We start from the raw sequence: 17,682 nt of genomic DNA, 5'->3' as shown, positions 1-17,682 counted from the left end.
TCTGTACACGTAATTGAGTCGCGGCAGAGGGTCGCATCTCAGACTTTTATTCCCATCGGCGTTACCTGCACCTTCCCCTACCAAAGGCTAAATGCCCTTTATCCCTCGCACTCCGATAGCGACGAGAGAAAGTTGCGTAAGAAAAATTGATAATGATACGAATACTGATTTCTGTATTTTCAAAGGGTGTTCGACTTCCAAATCAGGAGGTGAAAGTATTTTCCACCGCTACTCGATCTTTTTGATTTAGCACTCACATGTGAATAGAAGGATCTCTATTTTATTGATAGGAACGTTCAACGAACGTGAAGGAGAGAGATAAAATAACATGCCGTTTTGGGATCGCCTGGTTTTGTCGGACTCGAAATATAAGCCTTCCTTTTTTTCTTTGTTTTATTTGATTCTTTATTCTTTTTGTCGTTCACCCCGGGGAGGAGACTACGTGCATGGCAGGGGGATAAGGTAAGTTCGTTGGAAAGTAAAGTCATTTAGCGGGCGCAATCTAAGTTAAGTGACTTTCGAGAGCTTTTCCTACCAAACTTGTGCAGCTTTCCAGTTCTCCTCTAAACGAACGAGGTTGGTTGCTGCAACCGACCCCCTTCCTCCCCATACCCGAAACGGGCTTTGCTTAGCTTCCACAGTCCTTTATACGGGAAGTCGCGCTCCCTAGATCCTCGGGAAATCAGAGAGCATGGTGCAGGAATTAGCCAAGGATTAACATCGCCGGCATTAACATCTTAGAGTTCGCGTAAATATATTCTATATTATCATAACGTAAAAATGGTAATTGTGATCACGTCACTTTTCGAAATCAACGAAATTTTTGCGGAAATTTCTCTATGACAATATCGTAATATCGGATATAATCATAACGTTATCCAAAAGTGAACGTTCGTTTTCACTAAGGTTTTTAGTATTCCAAGACGCGTGTTGATTTTTTATTTCAAAATAGAAAAAAAAAATCCTGTGAAAAAGGGCGAAGAAATCAAATATTCTTTAGCACCGACCACTATACTATCTACGCTACCACCTACACTTTATTTGGGGGGAGCGACGCGATGACATTATAAAGTTGGGAACACTAAAAGGATAAAATGTTTTTCGTACATGTAACGGTGGCGAGCAGCCCCTGCACTAGCGTTTATTCTGTTTCTCTTTTTTTTTTTTTTATTTTGTTTTTTTTTACGACCGTGATTCATGGGACTCTAAAGTGATATCTCTCCTTTTTTTTTTTTTTCTCCCCCGTGAAATAACCACCCGCGTTCTCTTGCAATCCTTGTACATGGGTGTACGTACGTACGTACCTACATACCTGTGTATGGGTTGAGGTACTTAAAAAACATGTATGCAAGCACAGGAACCCGTGGGCAGAATCTACCGGTGGAATACAACGACGTATGATGGATCTGATGGAACCGCAATCTCCGTAAACGTAACCAACCCTTTCGCTCGTTCGCTACCCTCTTTCGCGATTCGGGCGCCATAAACGAAATGATTTCGTGCGAAATGGCGAGTTTGAAGTTCAGGTGATGATTATTATTATTATTTGAATTTATAGTCCGCGGCCGAGGCGCACGTACAGCGTGTGTGATTTATATTAATCAGTTGTAGTCTCACGACGCGTAACGAATTATGACATTCAACGCGTCGTTCGATCGACTTACCAAGAAGTTTCATGACCTGAGCTTGACTGATGAATATGTTTAGATAACCTTCGCTGCATCCAACTAATAAAAGCAGCACGAAAGTTAAGGGCAGAAGGTAACAAGACCTTCTGCAACGCATTGTCACATGTTTCGCGATTACTTCACGGACGGACACTACGTTTCAAACATTCGCGTTCTCTCGCACTCGATAACGCCGAACATTTTTCCTCTTCTTTTTTTTCTTCTCTTCTGTTTTTACTTTTTGCCTCTACCGCGGAGAGGTTTTCCCGTGTACTCCGCGAACATTGTCACCCTTTCTCTCGAAGGGGGTTGGTCTAATTAACTCACTTTTTTACCCCCGACTGAACAGACGGGAAAAAAAAGAAACGGTTGGTTTTTCCGTTCAACCGATTGGAAATCAAAGTTCTACGTGCACCTGAAATTGATTTCTCCGATGACCTATTTTATTATTTTTCTGTATTCTTTTTCGTTACATGAAAAAATAGGAGGGTGTCGTTCTTCCGCTTCGTCCGAATTAGTGAAACGGTAAAATGTTTGGCGGAAGAGAACTGTGCGGGTGATTGTAGAAAGATGATAGGAAAAATGAAGAAAACAGATCGGATTTTATAATCTATAATTTATAATGCAATTTTGGATCACATTGCGCGTATCCACTCGTTCATTATTTTCACGTTTTGAGTATCTCCGGTATTCGAATCTGCGCTTGTGAGTCACGTGGGCTTTCCCTCCCGCAAGTTTCGAGTGCGGATACGATGTTCCGAGGAACTTGCGGCGTAGGCGTCGGGACGCGACTGAACGAATCATACCCGCCTTGCCGAAAGAGCTTCTGGGGGCGCAAGCGCATCGGTTAAGGGAGCGTATTACGGTGCCGTGAAAAATCCGATTTTATAAATTGTACGTCATTCTACGCAAATTGATCAGCCATTCAAAATTTTAATTAGAATCTCCCGTTACTCTCCGTCCTTGTTCTTTTTTTTTTTTTTTTTTTTTTTTCATTTTTCTCATTCTTCGGCGTAAAACCCTCTCCTTAAAATCTCTACTCTTCAACTCACTCTCACCTCAAAATTTTGGTTTAACAACCCTTTGTTCCTCGTTAACAAACAATTCCGCAAGCACAAAGCTTTACTTAACTCGGTGCACCGCTTCTCTACGCGGTTTTGCGGCTCGCGCGCGGTTCCCTTCTACAATCTACATACATATGTCTGTTTAACATCTAGCGATATTATATCTAATGTCATATTTATATGCACGTCCATGAGCGGTGCTACTCTCTCCGAATAACAATATCGTCGTGCAAAAATTTCATCGTATAAACGGGGCTGAACCCCACCTCAAATCTTTAACAACGAATCGAGATTATCGGCAATCTGAAGTCAATTCGGTCACGAATCTTTTAAAACGGACGACACTGTTCAAAAACTACGAGATAATGACTGCATAGGTTTTAATGATTCGGGTGAAAACGACCAGAAAATTTTTCCCCTTCGTAGGGAAACGTTGGGCGTGAAAAAAAGAGCTTATTTTTCAAATGACTTCGTGAAAACAACGAAGAAAAATAAAAGCTCACACGAATCGAAGAAAACGAGTTTCCGAGAGTTATACGCAGGGGTTGTGGAACGGTGTGTAATAACGGTAGTTAGTGAATAATAATTCGCATGATTTTATTCGATCGTAAGATCGAAGTTTTGAACGAGGGATATGATATTTGTGAGTGAATATACCTGTCTATAGAGCGGGTATAGCTGGTACATCTGGCGGAGAAAAGGGCAGAATTCAATTAACTCGAATCACCCCGTTTGTTGCCGACGGTTTGACTGTTCCCAATTTGATCTGTGTGCTGGGCGAGTTAAACTTTATATAGTATACCGTGCACGGTGTGAACAGGGCTTTAATTACAACGGAGGATTAATTAGCCCCATCAAACCTGGCTCGCAGGATCCGGTTCTCTTTTTTTCTTACTTCCTTTTCTCTCTCTCTCTCTCTCTCTCTCTCTCTCTCTCTCTCACACACACCTCTCCCCCGACGACGACGGGCCCAAGTCGACTCTTCGCGTTCGACAAATTAAAACTTTTTCATCCTTATTGCCACCGGGTCGGAAACTCGCACCCCCCACAGGGCACTCGCCGAGGAAGACTGGAGATCAACGTCGTCGTCCGGGAGACCGAGGCGAGGAAGCTTCGCGAACGGCGGACAACAAACGAGGGATCGGAACGCGTTGAACTTTCGAGTCGCGAGGGTTAGTTTTACTTTTAATCCGAATCGTCCACGGTTATTAATTGTTCTCGACGGGAGTCGTTCGGGCGTGCACGTACGTACGTACGTACGTGATAATATATTCCGTGCAAGGTTCGTACGGCCGCGCAGACGACACGAGTATTTGGAATCTTTGTAGTACGTACAGCGCGATAAATTTCCTAGACAATTAAAATCGAATTTGTTCAATTAACGGACGGTAAAACAAACAGACGGACTAACAAGACCCTTCAGACACGACGCAGCGTTCTCTCCAATCAGCCCGATCATTAACTCCGCTAATTAATAATAATCGGAAATCGATAACTCGTTCGAATCGAGCATGTAATTCTTGCTTGTAGCCTCACGCCCCAAGGTAGATACGCAACGCCGCGCCTATACCCTTCGCTCGGTGCTTGTATCTACACCGAGGGGACATCCCGATCGAAATACACCTAGCTGTCTGCGATGAACTTGAAAACTCGGAAATTTTTTTTCAGTTCAGAAAATACGTCTCACGTAACCAAATTTTCATAAATCAATATCGCGTGAAATGATGTTTCAACGGTCGCTGTGTATCGCGTCGTGTCTCGACTCCACACCATCTTTCAGTAATTAAATTGGGCCAATTTGGAACGATGAAAAAGGACCTTTCAACCGATAAATGTATACATTTCAGCAGATATGATCGAATTTACTTCGTCACTTGTTACGCGACGACGGAAATGAATATTTTCCTTTTATCTCGACGTCAGCGGGTATGATAAATATATATATATATATATGTTTACGTAAGTGTGGCTGAAATTCGTGTCGGACGTGTTTCCTCCGAGCGGAAGACTCGATACATCTTTTTTTTTTTCTTTTTTTTTTTGCATTAACAATTTATTAACGAAGAGATTTTCCTCAAAGAAACTTCAGAGTCTTGCTCGGGGGCTGCATCTACTTTATATTACATCGATAATTAACGCGCTGCATCGCGGCGTCTCGTTCTCTCCCTCTCTCCATCTTTTTCCGGCAATAAATTCGAGTCGATTTACAAATATTACCCGTCCCCGGAGCCGCGATCCGTAATGAACTTGTTACTTTGTCGATGATCGATTATTCCGAAATCGGGTCTCTCAGTTTCCAATTGCATGGTTTCCTAGAGCACACGTACACCTACTGGTGCACACCTAGAAACGTACCTACGTTGCGCACATACATCGAACCGAGAGCCCGTTGAATACATCTCCATAATAATTCCAGGCGAATCGACACTGTGGAGCCTAATGAGACAAAGCGAGGCGAAAATCGTTGGAATTGCCCGAATTAGATCTCGCTCGAAAGCATTCGAAACCCACCACCACCACCCGTCGAACCCGCGGAGACCGAGGGCTGAGTTTTCGGGGTCTTTGTATCTCTCGCGGTAAGCGGAAACACGACGCGTGTGTTCTCGTAGGATATACCCGTAAGCGCGTCGTCGTCGAATCGTTTGTAAATTTATACGTACGCCCGGTTGGGTCGATTGCGAATCGCTTCGCGGCCAAGTTCGCTTGGACAACGTTTCGCAGGCGGCCCTGCAGCTACACGAAAAAGTTGTCCAAACGCGGGTTCCACGATCAACCGAACCGGGCTCACGTGACTAACGTGTGCGATTATATTTCAATATCGATCGACGCGATTTTCGCGTCACGTGGTAGGGCGAATGATATTTGCCCGGGTGGAAGACTCGCCTCGAGCCGGTGAAACGCACCGTTGCACAAAGTGACCCGAAGCTCACGGCACTGCGAGAACCTTCCTCTTCTACCCGTCGAGCTTTCCCCTAATTTTCAAAATTCATTCTTCCGTTGTTAACTTACGTGCATATACCTATCCGTACGGTACACCGATATAGGTATACAACGATCCTCCATCGTTCTCCCGGGTCCCGCAGCCGCTCAAAGGATAGAGAGGAGAATCTTTCGATTCTTCGAACGATTATTCCTCGCCAAAAAAACGTCCGCGAGGAGCGAAAGACTTGGACCGGGTCTCTTGACTTTCCGTGTAAACAGGTGATCTGAGAACTTTACTTGGGGAAAACAAACCCCCGATATATCTCGCAGGGAGCGAAGTGTCGATGAAGAAATTTCAAACTGTGAGCTAAGAATCCTTCAATTTTCACTCATTTTCTACATAATCTTTTTAAAATGTCGTGAAGCTGATATTTTACTCTTTCATGTATTCAAAATTTTCACTGTAACAAAATCTTAGTGACTTTGGGTGGATATTTTTTCCCCGTAGTGTATTACCTTTTTATGATATTCGAATAAAAATTGTACGTACCTATGAAATTTTCAATCTCTCCTCAATGATTGCCGGATAGATAGGGTGGGGAGGGTAACGGTTATACGAGCTATGTAATTCGATTGGCTCGTGTAGACTGACCAAATATGTTTGAAATTTCGAGCAGACCCTCTGTAACTGTAGATCGGTCCATCATCCCTTTTGCCAAAAGCGGTGCGCGTATAGGTTCGAAATGCTGCAGGTACAAGCTGGACCGATAACATTATTTGGCACGAGAGGCGGGGGTTTTATGCATGGAGATTCCACTTGCCCCTTTGGATTTTCTACATAGCGGAGACCAAATCAATGGTAATATCGATCTTACCGATCGTCAGAAAGAGAAATTGCAATTAATTGATTTCCGTACCCATATAAAATTTTTCGAAATCCAAGCCTTTGTTTTTCACAATTTCTTCAGCTCTGTCTCGTCGGAATTCACTTCAGGTGGGTACACCCGTCTAGTCATAGGTAGTTGATATCTATTATCTTCGACTAGGACATTCGACATGTTATAATAGCGAACGAGAGTTGGGAAACAAACGTAAAATCCCATTTCGGTCTTCACTCAATGTGGTCGGCGGCGATAAGAAGACCTCGCGTATAGGTGCTCCTCTATAATATCTGCGCCACTTCTCCATGTATTTCGTCACAACCACACACCTAACGGACATTTATATACCCATGCACGTGCTGCGCTTTGTACATATGTACGTAAGTGGCGGGGGCCTCGCCCGGGGGTCTCGATACATAGCCAAATCTCATGCACCACATGGATAGGTGCAGCACGTACACGTATATGTAATACATAGAATACATAGAAACGTGTACATATATAGACTTTCCATCCCTATATACAGACGCGTGCAGGGGGACAGCATAAGTTTCTATAGAAGCGAAGCATATTGTGGGATGAAGCTTCCATCGGACGTCGGTTATAGGGGTGGTGCGCCCACCCCAATCTACTCTTATCTTAAACATGCAGCATTCCGATCGGAGCTAATGTGCGAGGTACGTTACACGAATATCCAGCGGGGTGGGGATGAAAATCTAATTACTGTACACTTTTACGGGAAAACTGTTACGTCGTAGGTTACTTTGGCGTAGCTGCGTGTACAGCGATTCTCCTCTTTGTTCTTCCCTCTCGATTTTCATCGATATCTTTTCATCCTGTCAATTCTTCTCTGGGGCGATTTTCGAACGATTTCTCGCTTCTATCCGATCCTTACTTGATATCGCGTACGTTGTATAGTAGGGTGGGTTGAAAAATTTTTTTCCTATTATTTTTGTAATTCATGTATAAAATCAAAAAATGACATGCTCTTTTTTTGACTTAAAATTGAAGTTGAGTCGGTGAGCCCGAGCTTTGCTGGAGTCAGGTAGCCACGGGCGCGCGGTTTGTTATAGGGCGTCACCTCTGCTGAGCCCCGAAGGTGACGTCTCACAACAAAGCGCTACGCTGCTGGCTACGCTGACTCGAGCAAAGCTCGGGTTCGCTGGTGAATTGAGAAGTTCGAATATTTCGACCCATGCATGGATTGCGATGAATCAAAGTGGGTCTACGACTAAAACCAATCGATATGTCTTAGAATTTTTCTGCTCCCAACAGCGAAAAATTGATGATTACTCGATCGATTGCACGAGTAGATGATTTTGGCTTTCAGATTTGGATTCCTGAGCTGATTATATGTGAGATTACCCTCGAAAAGCCAAAAAAAGAATCGATTTTTGGGCCAAAAGTAAAGTAGTTGGAAAATTGATTGTATTACACTTTTCTTACGTATTTTGACCTCAGGAATTCGAATCTGGAAGAAAAATTGATCTATCTCTAAAATTGACCGAGTTATCGCCAATTTTCAGCTTTTTGGGGTCGAAAATAAAAAATTGATTTTTTAGTCTATCTTGATGTAATTTGAGCTCAGGAATCTGAATCCAAAAGAAGAATTGATCTATCTGCAAAAATGACCGAGTTATCCCCATTTTTTCGCATTTTTTACCACAAAAACGGAGATATCTCGAAGGGAAAAAATCGTAGCTCAATTTGGACAACGGATTCGTGTTCCTGAGGTCAAAATACATAAGAAAAGTGCTATACGATCAATTTTTAAAAATAAAAATTTTTGGCCAAAATTTGAAAAAATCGTAAGGGGTACCCCTTGGAAAAATCTCAGATTTTGGCCAAAAATTTTTATTTTTAAAAATTGATCGTATGGCACTTTTCTTATGTATTTTGACCTCAGGAACACGAATCCGTTGTCCAAATTGAGCTACGATTTTTTCCCTTCGAGATATCTCCGTTTTTGAGGTGAAAAATGCGAAAAATTGGGGATAACTCGGTCATTTTTGCAAATAGCTCATTTTTTCTTTCGGATTCAGATTCCTGAGCTCAAATTACTTCAAGATAGACTAAAAAATCAATTTTTTATTTTTGACCCCAAAAAGCTGAAAATTGGCGATAACTCGGTCAATTTCAGAGATAGATCAATTTTTCTTCCAGATTCAGATTCCTGAGATCAAAATACGCAAGAAAAGCATATTAAACCCTATTAAAAAGATGATTTATTTTTTGCTTACAAATCGAATTTATTTTTGGTTCTTCAAGAGTAATCTCACATATAATCAGTTCAGGAATCCAAATCTGAAAGCCAAAATCATCTACTCATGCAATCGATCCAGTAATCATTGGGTGGAAAATATTTTTTTGCTGGAAGTACCCCACTTGATTAATTATTTATCCAAAAAACGAGTGGGCTACCTCAAAATATCAAGTAACAAATTTTTTCCACACTCGAAAAATTTTCTGCCCCCATGCTAAAAAAATTGAAAATTTTTTTTTTTTTCTCAACCCACCCTATTGTAAAGCCTACCGGGATCGTTCAATTTCGTTCACCTACAAGCAAGACGCCGGTAATACCAATCTTCTATTTCTTGAATCTACGGTACATATAGGAAGCCCTCCGTTTACCAAGCGTACACGCCTCGCTGTATTAATATTTGGTTAGGGTCTGCCTAATATAAAAATACGAGGGATTAACATTTCCAGGGAAGTTTTTCATATCAATATTTAGACTCGACCCTCTCCCTGAACCACCGAAAGTTAACGTTCTATATATCTATGTACATCCTATTATATATACTTCCTTGTAATCAACGCGAGAGTTTCGCGAGCGCCTCCTTATATACTTATATGTATAATAACTGGGAACTGCCCCTCGGGCTCCGAACGAATAAATTTATTGGGCGAAGTTAAGGGAGTTTCGATGTCTTATTTCAAACACGGGAACAAAACCAATTAATCGTTATTCAACGTAATGCAAAATCCACAACAACGCTTTCAACGCGTAAAACGTAGAAAAACAAGTACTTCCCTCACCTCTTCGATCAGATCTTTCGCACCCACGACGGTCACCGTCGAGGCGTGTTCTTTTTTTCTCACGGTCGTCTCGGCATCGTCGAGCGAAGCGTCGTTTGTCTCGACGAAATCGCGGCAATTCACCGGTATGAAATTAATAGCGGTCATTCTTCGGGACGTGTACCTCCGGGGAGTCTGGACGGAGTTAAGCCCGCTTGCGTGACGCTCGTGCGGAGGAAGGGCTTACCTCTTCGCGTAGCAGCGTAGCGACGCCTCGCGCGCATTTAGTTCCGGGTGTGTTGCTGCAGCTCCGTGACAACCCCCGTCACATCGTCGATCAACGACTCGCGTCGCTCTGGAATCGAAATAAAAAACAAATATTTGTCGGTAATAACGACGACCCGACGCTATTCCCAAAGCTGCTTCATCAGCGGTGTATTGTCTACAGGTGCCCAGATTTCATATTTATTTATCACACTGTATATACGTACCGGGAAATTCTGCTGCGCTAAACTTAATTTATACGGACCGAACTGTTGTTTATAACAATGATACGATGTACGTACCGTGTATGCAGATTGGATATTGAATGATCGTTGTTCGGAGGGGGTAAATTCTGTCGACGCGAAATCTAGACACCCCGAACCGAATCGAAAAGTAATCGTGAAAAGGTTTGATAATGGAAAACAACGTCTATGTCAAATTATTTTCGACCCCAACAGTGGTAGGAAAGCTCGTGATTTTTTTGTTAATGAAGTGTTAGTGGCGCCATCGGGCAATCAATGTCAGGACAATGGGTTCCTTTGCAAGTATATAAAAAGCTCCTTCTTACTGGCATCGAAACGTTTGAGGAACATATGGTTTTTTTTTTTTTCTAATTTCCTCACTCCGTATAGAAAACGGAGAATATCATCGAACGCCTGAGATTTCGCGAGCTTCTCCGTTTTGCAGAATTTCATCTTTACCCCGTTTCGTTTTTATCGTAGAGGAAGTGAGTTTCATTTTGATCCGGGTAGATTTCATTTTTGAGGAAAATTTCTCCTTCTCTGTTTTTTTTTTTTTTTCAAACACGTATCTCGAATTTTGCGTGGTGCACAGGTAGAGAATGCGGAACGAACGAGTTGAAATGGTGCCAAAAAGCCCATCTAAATGTGCTGGAAATAGGGTTGCGTACATATGAAATAGTCCGGTGAAGTAAAACAAGTATACGAGGAAACGTGTACAGCGAGTATGCATGCGCATGTACGACGAGAGCGTCGGCGATGCGGTTTATTGTTGAAAGTAATACAAGTAATATCGGAACTGGGTCCCATTCAGCGGAGTCCATTGAAAAAGCCGGAACAAATAGCGTAATAAAAATGAAAAGAAAAGAAAAAAAAAAAATAATCTACAACGACATATCAACGAGATAGTTTTGTATATTCGATGGGAGCGCAGAGCCAACGACGAGCCTAGATTCGCGGAGGGGTCTCTCGGAAATTTTACGAGCTCTTGGCTCGCGAAATTTGTCTGGATGCCATCACAGCTTCCCGTGTAATCCCGTACGTCTCTAGTCGCCTCCCTCCCCCTCCCCCTGTACATATAAGAAGGAACAGAGACGAGAGAGACAGGAAGTACTAAAATACAGGACCCCTTTTTCACCCCCTTGCGAACCTTTACTCCATTGAATAAGATATGCTGCCGGAGCAACTTTTGCATCCGCCCGTGTCTGCGTCTACATTTATGGGCAGATGGATGCATACATGAACGAAATTTCCCCTTTCTCGTCCACGTGCCTTCGGGAAGCGAGTAAACAATAAGTAGGAAGTAGTAGGAGACCGTAAAACTGAGAGTTTTCGATACCCGAATGAAAATATATAATAATGCGCTATATGTCGTTGTACGTACTCTTTAACGAAAGGGGAGTTCGAATTGGTTTTCTTATCGCCGATCGCTTGTTTTCTACGAGACGCCGACTACTTTCGAATCACGAAACGGGTTGGAATTTATTTTACTTTATTTTTGCGAAAATTGAAAAATCGAGTTTCCGAACGGGGCAACGAAGTGCGAACTGATAACCGGAACTTTGAGTGGTTTTATAAAACGAAAGCGAGGCCTCGATGGAATGTGAAGAAGAGAGGGTGAAAAAAAAAAAAAAACAAGAAAACGGAAAAAAGTGGAAAAAAACATATCGGCTCTGGAACGCAGGTGGTGATAAATGTTTGTGCGAAGTGACGAGGAAGACGAACCACATCGAAGGTGAAAGATCTCCAGATTCTAGTGCGGAGAGTCTTTTGTCTTTTGTTGCGCAGCTGTCGCGCTGTTATAAATGAACGTCCACTCACCGCCATTAATTATTATTCCATAGGTTTATTCTTATATGCCGACTTAAAGCTGCTTTCAGAACCACCCGAATTCCGATACCGATAACTAATCGGAAACGCATCGCTGTACGCTGCCCCGTGACCACGGTGCGAAAGCCAAGGGCGAAGCGACGATACGTGAGGGTTGATTTACGTCGAGGGTTTTCCCACTGCGTCACATCGGCTTTGTACGAATCCACAGTGGGTGGTGCACGTCTACGGGGATATTAGCATATCTACGGAGCGTTAAGAGTCAACGACACGTGCCCTACGATTCGGGGGTGTCGAATATACTTGCGAATAAATTGCTCCAAAGTTTCCTTCGACTTCTTAAAATGGATTCACGGTTCGAGAAATAATTGTATTTTCAGCGTCCGATTTCGCGGTGCAACTTTTAACGTACGACCGATTGAATGCGCAGCTAACACGCCCCTAGCTTCGACGAACTCATCAGTTTTGTTAATCAATTTCGTTTTAAATAAACTTTTTACGAAAAAGTCTCCCGCAGGCCAACCTACGTTACTCGCTCCTCCTGATTAGAAAAGCATCGTTCGTGTCCGTGACAGGGGATGCCGCGCTTCCAACTTAATCAGCTATACAATATTAGGCAGTTACCTGCTGGAACGGACTTTTTTTCCCTTCCTTTTTTTTTTCAGAACAGGGAAAGAAATCGCCACTTTCAAATCCATCGATATAACAATATTCCGTGGAAGTTCTAACTCAATTTTTCATAAAGTTTCATTTTTATCTAGTTGATATATATTCATATTTGGTAATGTTACATTGAGATGTTTCAAAGGCCAAAAAATGAAGCGGCCGCACCCCCGATTTTTGGAGCGACATAACGATAGACAAATAATTCCGTGTACCTCATTCGCAGTGTGCCGTGATAGGGTGTACGGCGGGAGAAGATTCGTGAGTTTTTTGAATCGATACCTCCGCCGATATGCACGATTATTTTCAACCCCATATCGTCGGAGATGCGGAAGTTCATTTTCCTAGAGTGGTCTCAACCGATAGGATAGAAGGCTGAAGGAAGGCAGTTTGATTTTACGTTTATCTTTATGACCGCCAAAGTCTTGCGGTATTGGCTACCAGTTAGCCAATTGCTTTGCCTCCCTCGGCAGCGAAACGGAAATCTTGAAATGATAGACCCGAGGGTAAAATAATATAAATAAAGGGTTGAAACATAAATTCGACCGCAAGAAAATAAGATTCAAACTTTATCGCGTATCCCGCACGGGCAATCGTCTTTTCATCATCGTTCGGTATACCGTGTAACTACGTTTATTCGTTGCCCTACGCGAGGCGAAAAATTTTCGTTTACGGAGTAACTACGCCGTTTAAGGCCGCCAGGGTACAATCGAACATAAATAATTCCCCGCTTCTTCGGAAACCGTATCCTGCGATACTTCACGGTTTTTTTTTGTAACTGCAAACGTAGAATATACAGAGCAGTCTATAGACTTCAAACTCAGGTGTCCTGATTTCATGGTGCGACAGCCGTAGAGGTGGGTAGACGACGAAAACGTTGAGGGAAATCTTTGGCTCTTATGGGTGTTTTGGGACGCTGATTGCATCGCGTAAATATTTCATGGTAGTAGTATAGTAATATTTACATGTACACCCGTGTATATTTTCGCTTCCTACGTAGCTTAGAGCGGCAGGCATAAACGGATACTATACACCCGCATACAGAGGGAGGGTTATCCGAGGGTTTCGTCCTTAGGGATAAAACGCCATCAATTACAGGATCAAAGGAGTCGGAATAGCCACTTTCCTTCAAGATCAAAAGCTCCAACGCGAAATAAAAATAAGCACTTCCTTTTTTCCTTTATTTTTTTTTTTTCATTTCATTTTTTTTCATTTTCTCTCTTTTTTTTCTCTCATCGCGTTTTTTCATTTTTTCGAAAAGTACACACAACGTGTTCCACCCCGCGAATCACGGCGGGCACAGCAGCAGCAGACCTCAACCAGTACTCCGTACCGGAACGAATTGCAATGCTACCGGCGCACGTTTCGCGTGAAAGCCGTGCAGATTTTCCTTATGCCACGCAAGTTGTCGGTAGCTTCGGTGCAAACTCCGTGAACCCTACCTGGCTTTGATATCGTAGGAACTTTGACATCTCTGAAGATGGTGATAAAGCGTCGGAACGCTTCCGAGCATTAACTCCGTGTCTTTTAACCGGGTGCACACTGTTTAATTTAACCCTGTGTACGTTTAATTAAGTAGTTGGAGATAATTTGCATACTGTAAATAAACGCGGAATATTATATGGCGGTTGCGCGGTGGTGAGGGTGGAAAAGCTCATCGATCCTGTAAACATTCGAGTCAAGTGCGGTATAATAAGATCCTTCCGAACACGTTCGTTATCCGCGTATTTCGAGTACAGCGAACAATTATTTTTGCTATTATGACTAGAATTTACTCGTTATGTCGTACTGTCGCCGAATCGACTTTTCGTCTCACGGCTGCTTACGCCGCAACGTCTGGATATTTGAATTGACATCGTACGCGGGTACGTAGATCCGAAGTTCTGAGGCTTGAGAATTTTCTCTATGGTTTTGTGAATCTGCACGCGAATTCGTTTTTGCCTTCGCCTTTATTAAGCCACGTTCTCTGGTAGGCGGTCTCTGTGGAGACCGACTGTACGGTTCATATATACCGTCGCCCACCATACATCACATCGCATAATTATTACATGAGAGTCTCCTGTATATGCCTTGGATTCCTTCGCGTATACTCCTTACACTCCCTTGCATGGGATATTAATATACCTGCCCTTTGAAATTCTACGATTATACACGCGTGCCGTGTGCGGGTGCGTCTGTGAAAAATTTCAGTTTTCGTTGTACTATTTTGTGGAGTGAGTATTCGCCCTTTTTTTTTTATTTTTTCATTCATTCATCAGGTGCGTGGCGGTATCGTCTTCCCGCGAAAATAATGGAGAAAAATCGATCCTGTTTCGAGCATCGCGGAAAAAGATGAAAAAATAATAGAAAAGTAAAAAGCAAAAGAAAACCGAAAAATGAACTCAGGAAAATAATAAAAATATATAGTATGGCATACGTACGCGTAGAAGGAAGTAAAACGAAATTCGTAATTTCGACAAAGTAAGAAAAATTGAGATAGAATCTCTGGACTTGTCCGCCTAAGTATGTCTGCGCATGACGGATTTCGGTCATCAGTTATCACATCTACGTGACGCACCACAAGTAATCTGGTCTCTGGTCCTCTCCTCTTCGAGGACCCTTCCCGGAGTCTCGAGGGCTGGTTTGTTTTTTTCTTGCTGATTTTGTTATTGGGACAAGTTCATTCGAAACTCCGGAGTAAGAGAAAGATTTTTAAGAAGATAGAATAAGATGCGGGGGATGGAATTTAATCCGTAATTATTTATTGGCGAGAAAAGGTGGACATAAAAATCCTTTTCCATCGGTGGAGGTCGAAGTTGGAAATTGAAATAACCCCGTTGAATACGCATGCACCGCGTATGTATTTTTCCACCCCCGTAGAAGTGTAATACTTTTTTCGTGGAATTGGATGGCGGTCTAGCAGTCTCATGCGAAGAGTCCGAGATGGGAGAAGTTTTTTTTTTTTTTTTTCCTACGATTTACGGATCTATATATGCTGATTTTCCTAGTTTCGACCGAACCCCCTTTTTACGAGCGTATCCAGACCCTGCCCCATGTTCAAATGAATATTGCAGTTATAAAGGGAAGTCGTATAAAAGTAGAAGAACTTATAAGAAGTGTTATGAATTATTCTCTTCAGGCGGGAAAACCTAGAAAATAAATCTAGCTGCGCGTTATATTACTACTCTTTTCTTTTTTTTTCTTTTTCTGTTTGTCTCAATCATCTCTTTTTCACTTCCACTTGAACGTAGCCAACTTTTCGCCAAAGGCGAAGAACCATAACTATATGAGACGTGGGCTCGCTGATATCTGTACGAAATTATCTTTCTCCTTGTTCCGAGTGGTTCCAATAAAACAACCTTCGCAAGGCGTTTGATTCGCCCGTAAAATATCTTTGGAATTATTCTTCGGGATTACAAACGTCGAACATTTCGAGCTTTTTTATTGACGAATAACGAATACGATGACATCTGAATCAGGTTAGAGAGAAGGATGGTTTTTTCAAAATAAGCGAGTCTTTTAATCGTGATAACGATTCCAGATTTGTGCTCGGTCGTTTCGGAAATAGAAATGCTGGTGAAAGATCACGCGGAATGTCGATGGGATTGCCCGGGGCGATCAAAGTCGGGTAAAAAACCGGCGACGAATCGCCCGGATGAATCTTATACGATGAAAGTAACACTTGATGTATTCGTGAAATTACACGAGATGCTGGAAAACTACATCGGCCTTATCAAGTAAGCAAATCTAGTGGCCGTTTTGCGGATACCGTACCTCGTTCGTCTTTATATTCCCGGGATTTATGCGATCCAGTTTTGGCGGCGGTAAATCCCGCGGGCACGAGAACGTGAGGATTCCACTAAATGAAGCTCTAGACGTTGCTTTGAGAGCTATGATCTCCGCCATGCATTCTTCCTGCACCCCTTATAACTATCCTACACTTTGCCCACATCGTACTCGTATTTCCACCTGCGACAGACGACAGTCTTTCAACGTTGACGTTGGAGAGTCCGAAATTGACAAACTTTGCAAAATAGAAGAGGTTATTCGATACCCGAAAATCGATACCCTGAGTGAAAACAATCTAGATCGGATAAAAAATATCAGAATTTTTCAGGTGGATATAATGCTTGAAAAATTAAAGGACATAACTTTGGAAAGCGTGAAAAATGTGGAATCGAAGATGCAAGATGTTCTAGGCGCGATTGGCAATTTACCAGCGACTGCCATGAAGAGTAGACTGGAAATATTGTCGTCCGTGGTCAGGAACATGAAGAATAAATTAATATCGTGTGGTCAACCTCTCGCAGGTCTCTACATCAATTTCGATATTGAAACGTATTCGTGGCAGCGAATGCAATTACACATATTCTATACGAAATTTATAACCGCGTGGTCGTGTTCGCGGGTACATAACATCATCGATTCATATTCAATTTCGTAGAATCTCTGATGGGAACGCAAGTGAATCCAATTTCCCAAATTATAAGCGAGTTTATTCTGGAGTACGGCCAGATAAAGTCACGTGTACATCCATGTCGGAAAATCTGCAGGTTCTGCGGAAGCGTAATTAATCCCACGGACCGTCAAAGGGTGAGAAATATTGCGATGAAATTTCTCTCCTTCTTCATCTTTTTTTATTGATTTATTTTTTCTTTTTTCAACTCCACAACACGCGAATAATTATTCCAGTTTTTTTTTTAATTTATCCTTCGTACACAACCGCAGGATGTACTCTGTTGCGAAAAATCAAAACGCTTGAATTTTTTACGAACACAATGGGCGCAACAGAACTCGTTAAAAGGCGTTGCTAAGTGGGTGCGTTATGATTTTCAATATTATTTCCAATGATTTGCGCGTGAAAAAATTTAAACATTTTTATTCATCCCACGACACACGTTGCGTGCGAAGAACGAAGACACGATAATGAAGATCGTTGATTCGTGTAAAGGTCCTTGCGTATCGACCTGCACAGCTAAAAGAGGACCGAAAATTTCAAGACCCAGTACGGGTTGGGACGGAGAAGGTAATTGCATCCGGACAATCGTAAGCTTAATCAACAACTATTCGTCATAGACGATTCAAATGAAAGTCGTAACTTTTAACCCGGCTACGTAGGTAGTTATAATTCAGTTACATACTCCAGACTCTCTAC

General features: G+C 42.4%; 2 protein-coding genes across 7 annotated transcripts in view; one reads left to right on the top strand and one right to left on the bottom strand.

Moving 5' to 3' along the window:
* The window catches only part of LOC105685935 (tyrosine-protein kinase Drl), a 46,627-nt gene extending 44,183 nt beyond the window's left edge, over positions 1-2,444 (bottom strand). For all 3 annotated transcript variants that reach the window (XR_007279313.1, XM_012400431.3, XM_048658152.1), the window contains exon 1: positions 1,665-2,444. Coding sequence is in view for 2 of the 3 variants with exons in the window: in XM_012400431.3 (XP_012255854.1) it covers positions 1,665-1,785 (121 nt within the window). In the remaining variant the exon portion in view is untranslated. The remainder of the gene's footprint in view (positions 1-1,664) is intronic.
* Positions 1-17,682, top strand: part of LOC125501717 — a 112,330-nt gene that overhangs the window by 59,522 nt on the left and 35,126 nt on the right. The window lies entirely within an intron of this gene.

Source organism: Athalia rosae, chromosome 1, assembly GCF_917208135.1.
Source record: "Athalia rosae chromosome 1, iyAthRosa1.1, whole genome shotgun sequence".
Lineage (NCBI taxonomy): Eukaryota > Metazoa > Arthropoda > Insecta > Hymenoptera > Athaliidae > Athalia > Athalia rosae.
The sequence above is the reverse complement of the archived record's forward strand: the minus strand, read 5'-3'. Positions and strand labels throughout refer to the sequence as shown.